The sequence below is a fragment of the Leopardus geoffroyi genome, chromosome D4 (assembly GCF_018350155.1).
Source record: "Leopardus geoffroyi isolate Oge1 chromosome D4, O.geoffroyi_Oge1_pat1.0, whole genome shotgun sequence".
NCBI classification, from domain to species: domain Eukaryota; kingdom Metazoa; phylum Chordata; class Mammalia; order Carnivora; family Felidae; genus Leopardus; species Leopardus geoffroyi.
The window spans coordinates 44,345,609-44,363,447 of record NC_059342.1 but is presented as its reverse complement, the minus strand read 5'-3'; the positions used below and the strand labels follow the sequence as shown (position 1 = coordinate 44,363,447).

At 41.3% G+C, this 17,839-nt stretch overlaps 1 protein-coding gene across 4 annotated transcripts in view; it reads left to right on the top strand.

Annotated features, from left to right (window-relative positions):
• SLC24A2 (solute carrier family 24 member 2) overlaps window positions 1–17,839 on the top strand; it is a 244,902-nt gene that overhangs the window by 218,334 nt on the left and 8,729 nt on the right. For all 4 annotated transcript variants that reach the window (XM_045470240.1, XM_045470239.1, XM_045470237.1 and 1 more), the window contains 2 exons: window positions 2,319–2,456; window positions 11,931–12,020. In XM_045470240.1, coding sequence (XP_045326196.1) covers window positions 2,319–2,456; window positions 11,931–12,020 — 228 coding nt within the window. The remainder of the gene's footprint in view (window positions 1–2,318; window positions 2,457–11,930; window positions 12,021–17,839) is intronic.

The window sequence follows — 17,839 nt, the reverse complement described above, 5'->3', positions numbered from 1 at the left end:
AATGATATGAGTCATAAAGAGTTGCTTTTGTTTTTTTCTCAGAAAAAGGTTAGCTTAGCGTTTAGAGAGAAGCTGCTAGATTGCAGATGGCAGTGTGAGATGGGACCGGGGGGTGGGGAGTGTCAGTCCTGGAAGGGGGAGGAGCCTTGATGAACATATCACATCAGCTCGATGGGTCTTCTGGGAAGTGCTGGAATCCTCTGCCGGAATAAAACCACCCATCTGCTATGAGATGAGATACTTACTAGGAATGATGCAATGCTTCAACTGTCCCATGATCCGTCCCCATTTCTGAGACATCTACTGGGTGGGGAGGGGAAAGTCATTCATTTGGGTTCAACAAGAAAAATCATATCTGGGACAGAACAGTTAAAATGCACTTGTCTCCTAAATCCTCACTGGCCTCATCACAGAGAGATTATTCATGTATCCAGCTGACATCTTGGGAGGCTGGGGATCTCAATGGGGAATGATATTCTCTACATCTGCTGTATCTCCTGGGAGGACACAGAGTTGTCTCAGAAGAGGAATTAGAGACCATATGCCCAAGATTCCATCAGGATGAAGAAAAGAAAGCAGTGGATGGACCCACATGAACTGCAAAGCAAAGGAATCAGCTTTTGGTCTTGTTGACTTTATTGACTCCCTTCTTGTCAATTTCATTGACTTCTTCTCCAACATTTTTATTATTTATTTTCTTCTGCTTACTTTGGGTTTAACTTGCTCTCCTTTTTCTAGTTCCCTAACGTAGAAGCATAGATTATTGTTTTTATCCTTCTTCTTTTCCAACGTCTTACATATAACAAAGGGATGGAGAGCGTGGGAAGTATATTTAATGAGGATCCAGATGACCAAAACAAACTGTGCCAACTTCCCAATTCTTCCTTCTTACCTAATCCTCCTAATTCCCTCATATTTGCTGTTTATAAATTCTTTTACCCACTGCCAAGGACATATGCCCAAAGAGAAAGAGCCTGTTATTACCAACTTTTTTTCAGTATGGCTTAAGATTCCTTTTATATATATTTTTTATGTAAATATATATATATATATTTTTTTTTTAATTTTAACTCTTGGAGAGAGAGGTTGGGTGATTGTATACACTACAAATCCTTTTGGCAGTACTAGGGTTTAAATTAGAAATAAACATAACATCGCAATGTGTCGGGCCACATGCCCAGCCCTGCGTCTGAGTGAGTCCTTTTCCCCGATGCAACTGGACCTAGCCTGCCAGCTCCTAGGGAGAGGGGTGCTGAGGGGTCAGTGCTGCTGCTGGAAATAGTGCACACTGCTGGAAGCAAGAGCCACGGGGGGCAGGAGCTTCACGAAGCCTGTGTGGGTTATTTATATGGTCTCAAAAGGAAGCATCCGTGGAAAAGTTCCTGTTGATATTTTTAGATCTGATGCTTGATCGTCCTGCTGCACTTTTATTTTTAAACAAGCAGGGAAGGGAGTGATTAATACTGTCTGCAGTGCTGTTTTGAAGGTTCGGAGGGCCCATCTGACAGGCTGATGGTCAGCCTGCCAGGCCCGAAGCCACCTTCTGTCTCTTCTAGCTCTGGGACGCCAGAAGCTGCTGACTTCAGCAGGTGGCACGTAAAACCTTGGCCACTTGCTGCCAAGTCAGAAACTCTGAAGTTGAGCCCTGACTCTGAGGTCCTGTGCAGCTGACACTCAACGGGTTCAGTGTCTTACTCTACTCCCATAGTCTGTTTCTCTGAGAATGGGACATATGTTTGTATAATAAGCCTTTGGCTGGAAGTAAAATGGTTTAGAATTTAACAAGATAATTGTGCAGATTAAAAATTCACCACCACACAGTAATCCATGAGCTTGACTATTCCAGGGCCTGAGAAGGGAGTTGAGTATTGTTACTGAATTGTTTCTACGGCTACTTTCATTTGCCTGCTCAAAATCACCGCTCTAAAAATACATAAATTTATTTGTTAGTAAAAATATATATGTGTGTAATTTTTGTTTAATTTTTAATTTAAAAAAATCCTTCCCAAGGATTCCCATAATGAAACCTATAGCTTTGTCTTCAGGGAGAAGGGAAAGAGGAGAAGGTGGGCATTGGGGGTCTTTTGCTCTACAGATACGGTTTCTCGTACAAAGTTCATGGATCATAGATGTCACCCACTGCAGTTGAATGATCAGTTCACTTAAGTGAGAAGCTGAGGAGCGTTCAGGGAGAGAAAAGGAAGTTTCTAAGTTCCCATGGCTGTGCAATGTATTGTTTGTCCCTGGGCTCTTGTGGCCTGTGGACGTTGTCGTCTTTTTTACTTGTTTCTTCTTTCATCTCCGTTTTTCTACAACAGACCACAGAGACGGGTGAAGAGGAGGACCAGCCTCTCAGCCTGGCCTGGCCTACCAACCCCCGCAAGCAAGTCACGTTCCTAATTGTTTTACCCATAGTGTTTCCTCTCTGGATCACCTTGCCTGACGTCCGCAAACCTGTGAGTAAAGCACCGTTTGTTTCACCAACTCCTTGTGAAAAGCACGGTACATAGCAGTGTGATAGTCTGCTTCTATTTGCCTTAAAAGGGAAAGGAGGGGTGACATATATACACGTGTATGCTTATATATGTCTAAAATTTCTCCAGACAGAGGCACAATAAGAGTGATTGCTCAAGTTATCGAATTTATGTAACAAACCACCCTAGAGCTTAGTGGTTTATTCTGCTTGTGGATCCTGCAGACCAGGAGTTCAAATAGGGTGCACTGGAGATGGCATGTCTCTGCTCCACGTTTGGGGCTTCAGATGGGAAGACTTGAATGGCTGTGAGATGGACTCATCTGGAAGTTTCTTCGCTGATGTTTCTGGTCCCTAGGCAGAGAGGATTGAAGGGCTGGGCTCAGCTGCAGTGGTCTATGGGAGAACCTAAATGTGGCTTCTCCACGTGACTTGGGCTTCTTCACACCATGGTGACCTCAGGATAGTCAGATGTGTTAGATGAGAGATCAGGGCTCCAAGAAGGATTGTCCCAACAGCAGAAAGCGGAAGCTGTGTGGTCTGTGATGATCTAGTCTCAGAAGTCACAGAGAGTCATTCCTACTATATTCTACAGGTCAAAGCAGTCATTGATTGTGTTGGTTAAAGGGGAGGAGACAAAATGTTTACTTAGAATATATCATTGTCATATAGCGTATGACACCCTTGGTGGGAGGAGTGTCAGAGAATCTGCAGCCGTGTTTTAAAACCACCGTAGTGATTGTCTCTGAGCGGAGGAAATGAAGGTTCGAGGCAGGAGGGGAACTCACCTTTTGTTGAGTGTGTGCATGGATTATTCATTCAATTCAAAAATAATTTGAACAAATGCATTCATGTTGCATAAATGCCTACGTGTCTGATCTTCTCCATCCTGTATTGTTATCATTACTGCAATATTATTTTCTACCGTTATTATGTGCCAGGTGTATTGAACACAATACCATCTTATGATCAGCAAAATACAATCTAAATGTAGATCAAATCAGAAAGAGAGTTCTCCTACTATTAAATTGGATTCTTGGGCCAGGGCCCCAAAGGGTAAAGGAACTAAGTGATAAGAAGTAGCTGTGCTTTTTTTTTTTCTAGAGAGAGAGCAAGCAGAGGAGAGGGGCTGGGGGAAAGAGAGAGAGAGAGAGAGAGAGAGAGAGAATATCTTAAGCAGGCTCCATGCCCAGTGTGAGCCTGACGCTGGCCTCAATTCCCCAACCCTGGGATCATGACCTGAGCTGAAATCAAGAGTCAGACGCTCAGCTGACTGAGCCACCCGGGCACCTGAAGAAGTAGCTATACTTTTTATTATGGCCGTACACACGTCATTCAACAAAGGTATGTGCCTACTATGTATCAGACACTGCCCTAGGTATTTCAATAAGCTACATTGTGGAATCTCAGGAAACAGCTAGTGTAGGAAGGTGTGTATACACACACACACACACACACACACACACACACACTTATTTGTTAATTTTATTTATATTTATTGTATATAATATTACATACTACTGGCATAAGTAGAAAGAATCTTGGGCACTAAGAAGTTAACTAACTCATGCCTAAACACTTCCCAGCAGATGGAGCTGAGATTCAGATCCAGGTCTGTGTGACCACACAGCCTGGGGTCCCCCTCATATTTCATGATACCAGAAAGTGGAAATCCGAGAACATCATTTCTGAAAGCACTTAGAATAGGATGGTGTGGTAACGTACAGCACAGTGGAGTGTAAGTCTTAAGAGCCCCACGGTGATCCCACTTTCCGCACTGGAAAAAGACAGAACAAAAATCCTGTCCCGTTGGCCTGGCCTATAAATAATCCAGCCCAGGAGAGAGCCAGTGTCTTATCAAGGACAGGCCAGGAAAGGACCCCCTCATGGAAGGACTCCCAACATTAGAGGCTTTCCCAGTAAAGGATGCATGTAATAGGTGTGGCTTACTGAAAGCAATATTTAGGTTTCTTTATTTGCAACGCGAGTGTAGAACATCTGCTCTGTGCAGAGGCCCGGATCCTGGAAACCTATGGCCAAATAGCTAGAATGTGTGGAGTTTCGTCTTGGCTCCCATCACATTGACATTTCCAAGATGTGTGTGCTCACATGTGCTCTCTTGCACTCTCTCTCTCTCTCTCTCTCTCTCTCTCTCCCTCTCTCTTTCTCTTTCCATTGCTCTGTTGTTTGGGCCAGTGCTCTTGCACGGCCCCGGGGAGGAAAATCAGAGAGACAGACACAGTTTCCTAAATGTTCTCCTTTGTACGTCTAGTATGGTGTGACCCCAAGCAGAGGGGGCTGGCTGGCTGCTAAGGGAGTGTCAGCACACAAGCACTGGAGCAGTCAGGGAAGCGTGCAGGCATGGGAGGAAGGTGCCAGCCATCAAGGCATGGGCTCTCGGGTTGGGTGGGACTCCTAGAGCAAGGGCTGGCAAAATGGCCATCCTCTCTGTGATCGGAGTTCAAAGGACAAGGAAGCAGTTAGAGAAGATCAGAGCTCTGAACTAGCGACTCCTGGAAAACACACAGGACCCCACCATGGCAGTAGTTACCTGGATGACAACTTCTTTGGCTGATGCTATAATCCTGTTGGGTGCAAAGCAGGAAGATGCAGCTGTACGTGATGCTTTCCTTTGTACGACCATGGACCGGTCGTTCACTGCGCACACGCCTTGAGAGCCAGCCTCTGGGGCCCAATAGCCAATGGGGCTTTTGCTCCTTGCAACCTCAAGCGCCATCCCCGGGATGGACCGGACTTTTTCCTCATTTTCTACATTATGCTGTGTGCTTTCCCAAGCAAAAATGTGACTCTGAGGTGAAGCATTTGGGTGTTTTTAAATTTCCTCAGCAAATATTTATTGAGTTACTATTGTATGCCAAGCATCAAGCTTGTGCCCTAAGAGATAAAAAGACACAGAATTCACAATTCCTATGTTTAAGGACTTCTAAACTAAGTAGCAGAAACAAGGCATATAACTACAGAGGACAAATGCACAGCTCTATCAGCGACAGGAGCTAGATTCAAACTGGAGTCTCCTGACTTAATATTATTCTCATTCTACCATACTGACTACAGTGGGGTTTTTTTCCCCACATACCTCATGAGATACACAAGCTTGGGGAAGTCACATCTCAACTTTGGACCTCACTTTTCCTCCTCTGTGAAATAAAAGGGTGGAAGATCTCTAGATTCTCTGCCAACGATGACATTCTGTGATTAAGGAAAGCGTAAAGATATAACCATCAATACAGTATTATAAATTTTGTTTAATGTTTATTTTTGAGAGAGAGACAGAGTGCAAGCAGGGAACGAGCAGAGAGAGAGACACACAGAACCTGAAGCAGACTCCAAGCTCTGAGCTGTCAGTACAGAACCAGATGTGGGGCTCGAACTTGTGAACCGCGAGATCATGACCTGAGCCAGAGTCAGACACTTAACTTATTGAGCCCCCCTAGGCACCGCCAGTGTTGCAAATTTAAGGGGACCATACATCCCAGTTTGCCCAGAATTGTTCCTTTAATCCCCAAGCCTGCTGGTTTAGAAGATGAATTATATGGTCATCCTTTGCATCTACGAAATGCCAAATCAAAGAAACCATGCCAGTTGATACAAAAGCCAGGAAGTAGCTTCTTGATCATGCTTAGCACAGAAGAGTTTCATTAAGTTTGATCTTGATCTTGTATCAGTTAGCATCTGCTGTGTAACACACCACCCCAAAACTTAATGGCTGAAAAAAAATAAGCAGTTTTTTAGTCCAGAATTCTGAGAACTGACCATTTGATCTGAGCTCAACTGGACAGTCCTACTCACTTATATGACTCAGGGCTTGTTGGTATAGGAGTATCTCAGCTACAAAAGCTCATCTCTGCACTACATGGTATCTTATCTTTAAGTAAGCTAACCAGAGCTGATTCACATGATGGCCAAGTTCCAAGGGCAGCAAGAATGAACGCTGCAAAGTTCTCTTGAGATCTAGTTTGGAATCTGCATGCTGTCATTTCTATCACATTTTTTGGTCAGAGAAAATCAAGGCCAGCCCAGATTCAGAGGATGGGAAGATAGACCTCACCTCTTTTTTTTTTCTTTTTTTTAGTTTATTTATTTTGAGAGAGGGAGAGTGGGGGAGGGGCAGAGAAGAGAGGGAGACAGAGAGGGAAAGAATCCCAAGCAGACTCCACGCCTTCAGTGCAGAACCCGATGCGGGACTCGAACTCACGAACCATGAGATAATGACCTGAGCCGAAATTAAGAGTTGGACGCTTAACCAACTGAGCCACCCAGGCACCCCGAGACCTCACCTCTTGAAAAGAGTTGTAAAGTGTCATGGCCACTTATGCAGTCTACCACAGTCCTCATGCACTGCCACAAGGGCCTCTTGACAAGATATCGAGGGAGAGGAAAAAGAGAGGAGAAAATGATTAGTGAATAAACATTTGCTACTCCGGAGGGCCCTGTCGGCTCTGTCTCCTCAGTAGTTTTTTTTTTGTTTTGTTTTTTTTAATTTTTTTTTTAACGTTTATTTATTTTTGAGACAGAGAGAGACAGAGCATGAATGGGGAGGGTCAGAGAGAGGGGGGAGACACAGAATCCGAAACAGGCTCCAGGCTCTGAGCCATCAGCACAGAGCCTGACGCGGGGCTTGAACTCACAAACCATGAGATCATGACCTGAGCAGAAGTCGGCCGCTTAACCGACTGAGCCACCCAGGCGCCCCTCCTCAGTAGTTTTTGAATTACCCGTAGAGATGAACATTCCAAACCTTGACAGTAATTACAAGGAAAACATGATTTTTTAGTATACATCCAGTTTCAGGGTAAACGGTCCTCCCACTTGTTTACTTGTTTTTATTTCCACCTCATTTATATGCAAATTATATGATAGTGTTTGTTGGATTATACACACTCCCAGCTCAGATTAATTCACTGTTACAGTCTTCTTAAAATAATGGCTTTGTTTTAAAAGTAAAAGAACTGGGGCGCCTGGGTGGCGCAGTCGGTTAAGCGTCCGACTTCAGCCAGGTCACGATCTCGCGGTGCGTGAGTTCGAGCCCCGCGTCAGGCTCTGGGCTGATGGCTCAGAGCCTGGAGCCTGTTTCCGATTCTGTGTCTCCCTCTCTCTCTGCCCCTCCCCCGTTCATGCTCTGTCTCTCTCTGTCCCAAAAATAAATAAACGTTGAAAAAAAAAAAATTTAAAAAAAAAAAAAAAAAAAAGTAAAAGAACTAAAATATAAATCTTGATGAGGAACAGGTCTTTGATAAAAATTGAAAATAACAAAGGAAATAAAGACCCCAAAAGTTATATTCTCTCATGACCTAGGACGGGCATTCTTACAAAACAGGAATGGATCTAAAGTATCAAAACATGACTCATTAGAACTGGGAAGGTACCAAGAAGTCAGCTATATCTTTGCAATTTATGTCATTTATTGATTCATTCACCAAGTATTTATTGTGTCTGCTGTGCACCATGCACAGTTCTAGCAAGAATGAAGTGTTTGAGACCCAGAGAGGTTTAGCAACTTGTCCAAGCACATCCAGCAAGTAAGAAGCAAAGTCAACACTCCCAGCCAGGTCTCAGCTGTGACTTTCACCTGTCTGACTTTCAGTCTCCTCATCTCTTAAAAACCAAAATGAGGATAAGATTATCCTATAACAACTACCATGATTATCTGAGCACTTATTATGTGCCAGGCACTTTTGTAGACACTTTATGGGCACGAAGACCTGGGGACAACTAGATATTTTTTATTCCTCCCATTTTACAGATGAAAACCCCTGAGGCTTTGAAGATGAAATAATTTGTCTCAGGTCACATCACTGGTAATAGGTGAGCAAGAATTTGAATACTGGCTGTATTAATTAGAGAACACACTTTTAATCTTTAATAGGATTATCTGGGGGACTTTTGTTAGATATGTATGTCCCAAAACCTTGCACAGAATAGATGCTAAGTGAGTATTTGTTGAATTTAAATCAGTAAGGATATGGCCAATTTGTGCAATCAGCTAATGTCCAGAAACGTTTTTCAAGCCAAGAAAGTATCACACTGATGTACTAAAAGCTTCTAATGAGAACATTAGCTGTCAATTAGACACATAAACCATTACATTGGGAACAAAATGGCCGGCACATGGAGACAATTTGCTTTTTGCTCATTAGTATGAGGTTCATCCCAGCAGATGTTAGGATGAACCACCATTACTAACCAAAAATTGACATGTCAGACCTTGGCTTCAAGGGCTATTTTCTTTCTTCCAGTGAGACTGGTAACTAAATAATTGCACAAGTGCTACTGGGCAGTGATGTCTGGAATGAGACCATTGAGTCCAAATAAGGGGAGTGGATCAGAAAAAATGAAAGAAGAAGGAATTACCTGGGCTGTGAGATTGGAAATTATAAGGTAGCTTGACAGTTGGGAAACACTTAACCAAACTGCTGATGCATGAAAGGGTTGAAGCTTCCAAATCAGAGACAATATGGGAGGTTGGGTGAGGCAGATGGCCATATAGCTGGAATGCTAGTCTATATCTCCCTGAAGCTCTTTATATTTTCTGACATTCAGAGTACACGCTAGTATTATGATGATCGTCACCATGTCTATAGCTGGGAATATTTTGAGTGTTACTGGCCTTATTTTTCTTCAAGAACAAGTTGGTATAACCTACATGTTGGGAAGGCATGCTATAGTCAGACAGACTAGGCTTGAACTTCAGGTCTATTTCAAGATTTGCATACAGGGTAGGTACCTGGCCTTTACCTACCCCTAGTTTATGATGAAGACATGGAAACTTACAAATAAAAACTATTTTTAATTTGTTTTCAGTGAGCCCCTAATAAAACACTTAGGTACATATAGATGTCCATTAATTACAAATTGGCCTCTTGATCAAGGACCATAAGCATCAAATTTTAAATGAGAGAGGTTTTCTTTAGTATGTTGTTTTGAACTTAATCCTTTACCTCCTTAGTCTGGTTCCTTAGCTGCTACCTTTTGACTAGGAATGTTCTATGGTTCAGGGATGATATTTCTCAGATGAGAAATATGTTCAAATAATTTGATTCTAACTTGTGACATTACATCAAATGAACAGACATGCAAAGGTATAATAAATAAAATAATAATTACATAATAAATGAGATAGCGTAAAAAGTGAGCAATCTGTGAAATGAGGACTCTCCCAAGATCTCCTGTACATATACCATAAAGTATGGAGATGATGGGGTGCCTGGGTGGCTCAGTCAGTTAAGTGTCCAACTTTGGCTTAGATCATGATCTCATGGTTTGTGAGATCGAGCCCCACATCGGGCTCTTCACTCTCAATGTGGAGCCTTGCTCAGATCCTCTGTCTCCCTCTTTCTCTGCCTCTCTCTCTCTCTCTCTCTCTCTCTGTCTCTATCAAAAATAAATAAACATTTTTTTTAAGTATGGAGATTGTACTCCATTGCCTTATAGGATGTCCAGAATCAAGCTCACAGACTGGCTTCTGCTCCAATCACATGGGTGGCCCAACACCACAAGAAAAGCCCTTTCCTTCCCTGTGACAGAGCCTGACCCTAGGAGCTGAAACCACCATCTCAGGATACTAGTACAGTGACTTGTGACCAGAAGAAAAGAACAGGAGCTCCAATCAGCTAAACTCCATGGCTGGGAAAACTGATTTCTTAGCACTGGCAATTCCAAGGCTTGGCGAGTCTGGCCTCCAAAACCCAGCTGAATGCTCAGCTTTAAAGGAATTTGCTCTCAGAAGAGCATGTCTCAACCTCCATTTTGAAAAATTGATGACTTTTCTTTCCATAACCCATTAAAGTGCTCAGGTCCCCACAAAGGGCCTGAGTCTTTAGCCAAAATGTTTTCCTTCTAACACAGGGAAGGGGTGAGGGGCCACAGCCCAATTTAATCAAGCCCACTGGTCTTCCAGACACTGAAACTAGCAGATAGCCCCAAAAAGGCAGCAGTCATTAAGAGAAAGAAATGGTTGTCATTAAATTTAACAGAACAGTATGAATGATAATAAAAACATACATTGAAAACTTGCAGTTAGTAAAGAGAACATAAGCCTGTTTTGGGGCAATAGAGACTATGTCCATTATTATTATAGATCTTCGAGAGATTACTATGTACAAGTTTATCTTTTCCTTTTAATAAAGCTCTTAAAAGCTATGGCAGAAAGTGTTCTATGTGACTGCCCAAGGTCAGCCCTTTAGACAATTGAGATAGCTTTCCTCCACGTCAACTCCAGGATTCACTTCTCTGGACAAAATTGGATGGCATTATCAAAGCAAAAAAATGAGATTGTTTCTCAAAGTGGAAAGCTTTGAAATAAAACACGTTTGGCAGTAATAGGTGAGAGACTGAGCGCATTCTGCTATCTGAGCATGTTTTAAAGGGCCCCAATTTTGCAGGAAAAAAGCCATCAACAAAACTCCACTACAATCCAGTGTAAACCTGGATCTCCCTGTAGTGGGATTAGGTTACAAAAAAAAAAAAAAACTGCATTTTGAGTATCTGATTTTGGTTAATATTTTAAGGACACTAAAAATGCTTACTCTGAGCACTGAGTAATGTACAGAATTAGTGAATCACTATATTGCATTATATTATACACCTGAAACTAACATAATACTGTGTGTTAATTACACTCGAATTTAAAATATAAAAATAAAAAGTGCTCACACTCTAAGCCTGAGATTGCACAAAGGCCTGTGAACAAAGAAGAAAAGGACATAGTACAGTCAGGGGTGGAAAACAGGAGGGAAAATGTCCCGGAAAACAGGAGGGAAAATCTACTCTGCCAGCCCTGTGGACAGCAGTGTGCTGGGCCTCTGTTACTCCAGTCTGTAAGAGTGGTTCAAATATCCTGGAGGGTGACTGTCATCAAGAATGTATAGAAACTACGATGATGGCTTCCTCTCTGTGGCTTTTCCCAGTAATTCATGGGACTGTAAGAGGAACCTGTTTTAGAATCTGTGGATCCTTCTTGTAAACAGCAATTAGTCACGTAGGTTTTCTGGCAAATGGATTGCTAGGATACATGGGGTGAAGCAATACCAACTGATGGATTCTGATGAACTTGAGCAGAAGACAGAAAAGGGAGCAGGGGAGAAAGGAAGGCTATGGGGTAGTCAAGAGATTGAGGGCAAGACTAAGAAACCAGGCCACGGAAGGGGCAGGGGCGGGGGGCATCTGAGCAGCCAGCAGCAGGAACAGACATTCTTTTCGAGAGACGTCCATCTCAGGCACTAGCTTGCTGATGATTTGGCTCCAAACAACATTCCTAAGAGAGAATCTTCGTGTCCCGGCCTAAACGCTGGGAGGGAGGGCCTTTTGATTGCGAAGCCTGTGAAGATGGGAGGGAATGAGGGAGGAGTAGCTGGCATTGGTGGTCTTAGCTTTAGTCTGCCAGATCCACCTCACTGGATGGCACTGACACTCTCGCCTCTTCCTGGTTCTCTTTCAGTCATCAAGGAAGTTCTTTCCCATCACGTTCTTCGGCTCCATCACCTGGATTGCTGTATTCTCTTACTTGATGGTGTGGTGGGCACACCAGGTAAGACCTTAATCGTAACACTCATCCGCCTGGTTCTTCTCGTGGTTGCCAAATGGTTAATCAGTGTGTTTGCTTTTGGAAAGTGTCAGAATCGTACTGTGTCTGACAAGGTACATATTCCAGGACTAAAAGAATTTTACTCCACTCACCTTTCCCATCCCTCCTGGCCTTTTCCTGTAGCATGGAGTCAAATCAGCAGAACCCTGGACAGCCGTGTGGAAGACGGCACCCTATCTCTTCTTGCCCCCTGCAACCTGAATCCAGGCCTACCCAGGTCTGGGAGGAATGTCAGGTTTTGCCTGACTCCGTGATGCTTACTTCCTCTCGGGCAGCCACTCACCTCGTGCTCTCACCAGCCTTTCCGATTGGCTGTAGGAACAGAACTGGAGACAAAATGGTCTCTTCCTTGAACCTCGGTTCACTATAATGATGACGCATTTTGCTTTTACCACTTTTAACCCCGTACCAGTTATAGTGCCCATCACAAGAATAAACGCTCAGGAATTGTTTGTTGTCACACACATATGAAAGAATGAAATGCAAAAGTTTTACATTCTCAGAGATGACAGTGGTAAACGTTGATTGAACATGTACCAGATGCTGGATAATTCACATCCCTTCATCCTTGTGACTTGACAGTCACCCTGTACATAGACACAAATCCTATCAAGGAGATGCTATTATTATCCACATTTGTAGATCAAGGAGTTACGCTTAGAGCTAATAAGAAAACAGCTTGGGATCATATAAGTAGTAAATAGCAGAACTGAGATTATAACCCAGGGCTCTGACACTCCAGAACTCATGCTTTTAATCTCTATTATAAACTACACAAATTTCAAACTTCCCACTTGTATTCTTTATTTAATATAGCCTTAAAATTATTATGCTTGTTAGCATAAATAAAATATAGCAATTTGAAATAAGGAAATGTGAGAACATACATGGATATATCAAAAATGGTGCTAAAATAATTGTTCTTTGATATGCCAGAGTAAATGAGCTTAGACATTTACCTCACACCGTACTCAAAAGTTAACTCAAAGTGGATCATCATTCTACGTGCAAGTGCCAAAACTATCAAATGTCTAGAAGAAAGCAGAAAATCTACATGACCATGGGTTAGACAAAGAGTTCTGTGATATAATGCCCAAACATCCATAAAAGAAAAATCAAGTTAGTTAGACTTCATCAAAAGTAAAATTTATGCTTTTCAGAAAATACCACTTAAGTAATTAAAAGACAAACCCCAGACAGAGAGAAAATATTTACAAATTATATACATCTGATAAAGCACTTGTATCCAGGATATATAAAAATCTCTTAAAGCTCCATAATAGAAAGGCAGGGGCACCTGGCTGGCTCATTGGCAGAGCATACAACTCTTGATCTCAGGGTCATGAGTTCAAGCCCCACATTGGGCATGGAGCCTACTAAAAAAAAAAGAAAGAAAAGAAAGAAAGGCAAGCATCTATAGGCATCCTAATGTTTAAGATGGTCAAAACATTTGAAAGATATTTCATCAAAGAAGATATGCAAATGGATAATAAGCATAAGAAAACATGTTCAACATCATTATTCATTAGGGAAATGCAAATCAACACCACAAGGAGATGCCGCTTCACTCTCACCTAGGGTAGACATAATCAAAGAGACAGATAATAACAAGTATTGGAGATGATGTATAGAAATTGGGACCCTTATATATTGATGGCAAGAATGTAAAATAATGCAGCCACTTTAGAAAACAGTTTGGCAGGCCACAAAATGTTACACATAGAGTCATCATATGATCCAGTGGTTTCACTCCCTCTGTACCCAAGAGAAATGAAAACATCTACACAAAAATCTATATGCACGTTTACAACAGCATTATTCATTATTGCCAAAAAGTGGAAACAACCCAAATGTCCATCAACTGATGAATGAATACAAAAAATGTGGCCTATCCACACAATAGAACACTATTCCACAATAAAAAGGGATGAGGCATTAATACGTGCCACATGTGAATGAACCTCTAAATTTTTATGCTAAATCAAAAACGATAGTCACAAAAGAGCACATGTTGTATAATTCCATTTATATGAAATGTATGAAAAGATCATATGTTGTATAATTCCATTTATATGAAATAAGCAAATCTATAGAGACAGAAAGTAGTTAATGGTTGCCTAGGGTTGGGGAGGTTGGAGGGAAATGGGTATGCTAATGGGTATGGGGTTTCTCCCTGGGATGAAGAAAAAGTTCTAATTTTAAATTATGGTGAGAAGCTATTCAAGTCTATAAATATACTAGGATATTGAATACACACTTTAAGTAGATAAGTTTTAAGTTATGTGAATTATATCTCAATAGAGTTATCTAGAAATAAACACAAGATACCACTTCACAATCATTAGGATGGCTATAATTAAAAACACAGACATATGTTGATGAGGATGTGGAGAAGTAGGACTTCCAACTCCTGCTATCAGCACAGAGCTTGCTTGGGATTCTCTCCCTCTCTCTACCCCTCCCCCACTCGCATCTGCACTCTCTCTCTCAAAATAAATAAACTTAAAAAAAACTCACAGAACTATTCTTAAAGGGTGAGTTTTACTGAATGTAAAATTAGACTTTACTATATGTAAATGACACCTTAATTTAAAAAAAAAAAAAAGTACATACAACATCAATGAAAAAAATCTGCTGGAAATGTCAGCTAATATACCCACTATTATTCCTACAAGATATTTTATATTATTCCTACCCTAGTTATTTTATGATGTTTGACTTCAGATTATTCTTCCAGGATATTTCCAAAACATGTTGATCCTCAAAGAAGTTCTACGTGGCCCAAAGTCATGATTTTCCACATTCTTTGAAAGTCATTTGCCACCAAAACTGCATAGAAATCTTTGTAGAAGATGAGCCTCAGCCTCCAGATTTCCAGGCTAGAAGGACTCTTTGCCATTTATAACATGTAATGGCTTTTCATTCTGTAACTATTTTCATTCTTTAATGTACTGATAAAAGAGTGGATTTTATTCTCTCTTATTTTCTAGATATTTCATTTTTTTCTAACTTTTTAATGATTATCTTAATTCCATACTCTTGCTTCCTTTTCATTCTTGTAGAAAAATGCAAACACAATGCCTAGAATAGTATTACCAAAAGGGCCCAGAAATATAAAGTGCATAAAGAGAAACCTTACTTTCTAGTAATGAATGAGAAGTTTCTCTGTATTTTCTCCTATAGAAATGCTTTTCTCTGTTAAGACATCCAGACATCTGATCAAAATAGCACATTCTGTTCTAAGAAGTTTGGCTCTAATTCTGCTGTTTGTACAGAATTTTTTGAGCTATAAAAGCCATAAAGATAACAAATACACCATTTAGTGCTCAACTATTTTGTTATCCACAGCCTTACCAACAATAAATGCTATTTAATATCTTTATTTAGCTACTGTTTGGCCAAAAATAAATGCCCCTTACATTAAATGTTTTATGCATATTTCCCCTTAGTTTTCGTTACTTTTTATTCTTTTTGTATCATGAAATTAGTAAATGTCCTGAGTGATGAAAACGTGGTTAAAATCCATCCTGCATCTAATAGGAGAAGTTAATTCTAAGAATCAATACGACCCTGTGTCTCATTTAGCCAATGTGACATTGGCTCCTGAAACCAAGATAAGGAACTACATCATGCCATGTTCAGAGCAGCACCGGATTTGGATTCTGAGTGGCCCCATCGTTTATTTCAACTGGAAAACAAAGGAATTCCCAAGAGACTGCTGATGTCTTTTCTAGCTCTAAACTTCTCTGATGATGCCAATTTGATCAGTGCTGTCCCATCTACGCACCACGCCTATCATCCTGCCTCTTGCTCATGGAAAACCAAAGTCGGTGAAATGTTCTTAAAATGTGCCTGTGAAGACGCGTTGTCAGACAGCAAAAGTGTTTCTACAGCCATGCAGATTCATCAAGAGTGTGACGTACAATAAAAAGTCTTCATTATTCTCATGATTTCCCACATTATGGACTGATGCCTACTAAACCAGCTTCTGTCTGAAGAGCCCAGAGCCAGAGCCCAATGGCTGAAGGCTGATAAGTTGGAAAGGGAGAGGAGTAGTGCCTGAGTTATCATAGCTGATAGTTACTGAATGTTTACTTGATACCTGACCCTTGCCATTTGCTCTGTATGCATCATCACATATAATCATCACAACGACTCTGAGGGTTGGATGTTATAATCCCCATTCTACACGTGAGAAAAACCGAGGCTCAGGAAAGTTGGCTACCACGTACTAGGAGCAGCAGGCTAGGATTTGCACCCATGTATCCCTCTATCCATCCAAGCCATCACTCTTAACCACACTACCATACCACCCCTCTGCAGTTTCTGCATTTTTTCTGCCTGTGGAGTCATTCAGACTTCAAATATAAACGTTGCTTTAAAATAGCCACTGCTTTAGAACTCCCTCAGAGAATCACCCTGTTTATTGGGGGTGACAACCATTGACTCAGCATCTTCACAGTCTTTGAAAATGTTTCACTCAAGATCTAACTCAAAAAATAGGTCAGCAAGGAGAGTTTTGTTCAAATGGGGCACTCCTTCTTATTTAATTTTTTTCTAGGAGAATCAGCAGAAAACACGCTAGGGAAATCACCTAAGTACGTAGATGGATTTATTTATTCAGCAAATAGGTATTGAGAGACTACTAAATACAGGCTATGTTCTGTGGATTAAGGAGACTGTAGTGATCAAAGTAGGAATTCTGCTTGCATGGAACCTCCTTTCTGATGGAGAGCAGTGAATCTTTGCTCTGTGAGGTCAGGATAAACTAGTTCAGCTAGCCAGGCTCTAGAGCAGGCGTGACCACCAAAACAAAAATAGCTCCCAACTATGCTTTTAAGTTCATGGAAACTAAGCTATTACTTACAAATCACAAAAGGTATTTTGAAATGAGTATATCCTAGGGGCGCCTGGCTAGCTCAGTCAAAAGAGTATGCAACCCTTGATCTCGGGGTCATGAGTTCAAGCCCCATGTTGGATGTAGAGATTATTTGAATAAAACTTTTAAAAAAGAAAGAAAGGGTCACCTGGGTGGTTCAGTCAGTTAAATGTCCAACTTCCGCTCAGGTCATGATCTCAAAGTTCATGGGTTTGAGCCCCACGTCACGCTCTGTGCTGACAGCCTGGAGCCTGCTTCAGATTCTGTGTCTCCCTCTCTCTCTGCCCCTCCCCTGCTCGTGCTCTGTCTTTTCCTCTCTCTCAAAAATAAATAATAAACATTAAAAAAAATTTTTTTAAAGAAGTAAATGAATTTATTCTATTCCCTAAAAACCCTTATTCTTGCATGCTACTCTGGCCTTCTGCATTTTTTTCAAAAAATGATGAATGTCATAGAGTAGGCCATTGAAAACCATACTGAAGGCACTATCTTAAAAGTTTTCAGAACTGCAGTTCACCAACTCCAGAAAATATATAGAGTTTTTAAAAGTCCTGGGAAGACAAACATTTGCTCAAGAGGATGTAGGAGCCTCCATCTGAGACTAGACCAACTGTCCAAAATAGACTTCATCGGTGTTAAAAGGCAAAGACCAAAATAAAACATAATAACCATCCCCCATCATTTTTCAGTAATGATGTACTATTTGCAAAGGGATTTTCCACAAATGATCACTTAGTCCTCCCAACCACTTTGTAAGGTAGGTACTATCATCCCCGCTTTAAGCATAAGAAAGCAAGGATTGAAGACATTATACAATTGGTTAAGTTAATGATGGGTTAAATTCTTAACAAATGCCAGAGCCGGGTCTTGGACTTCTGATTCT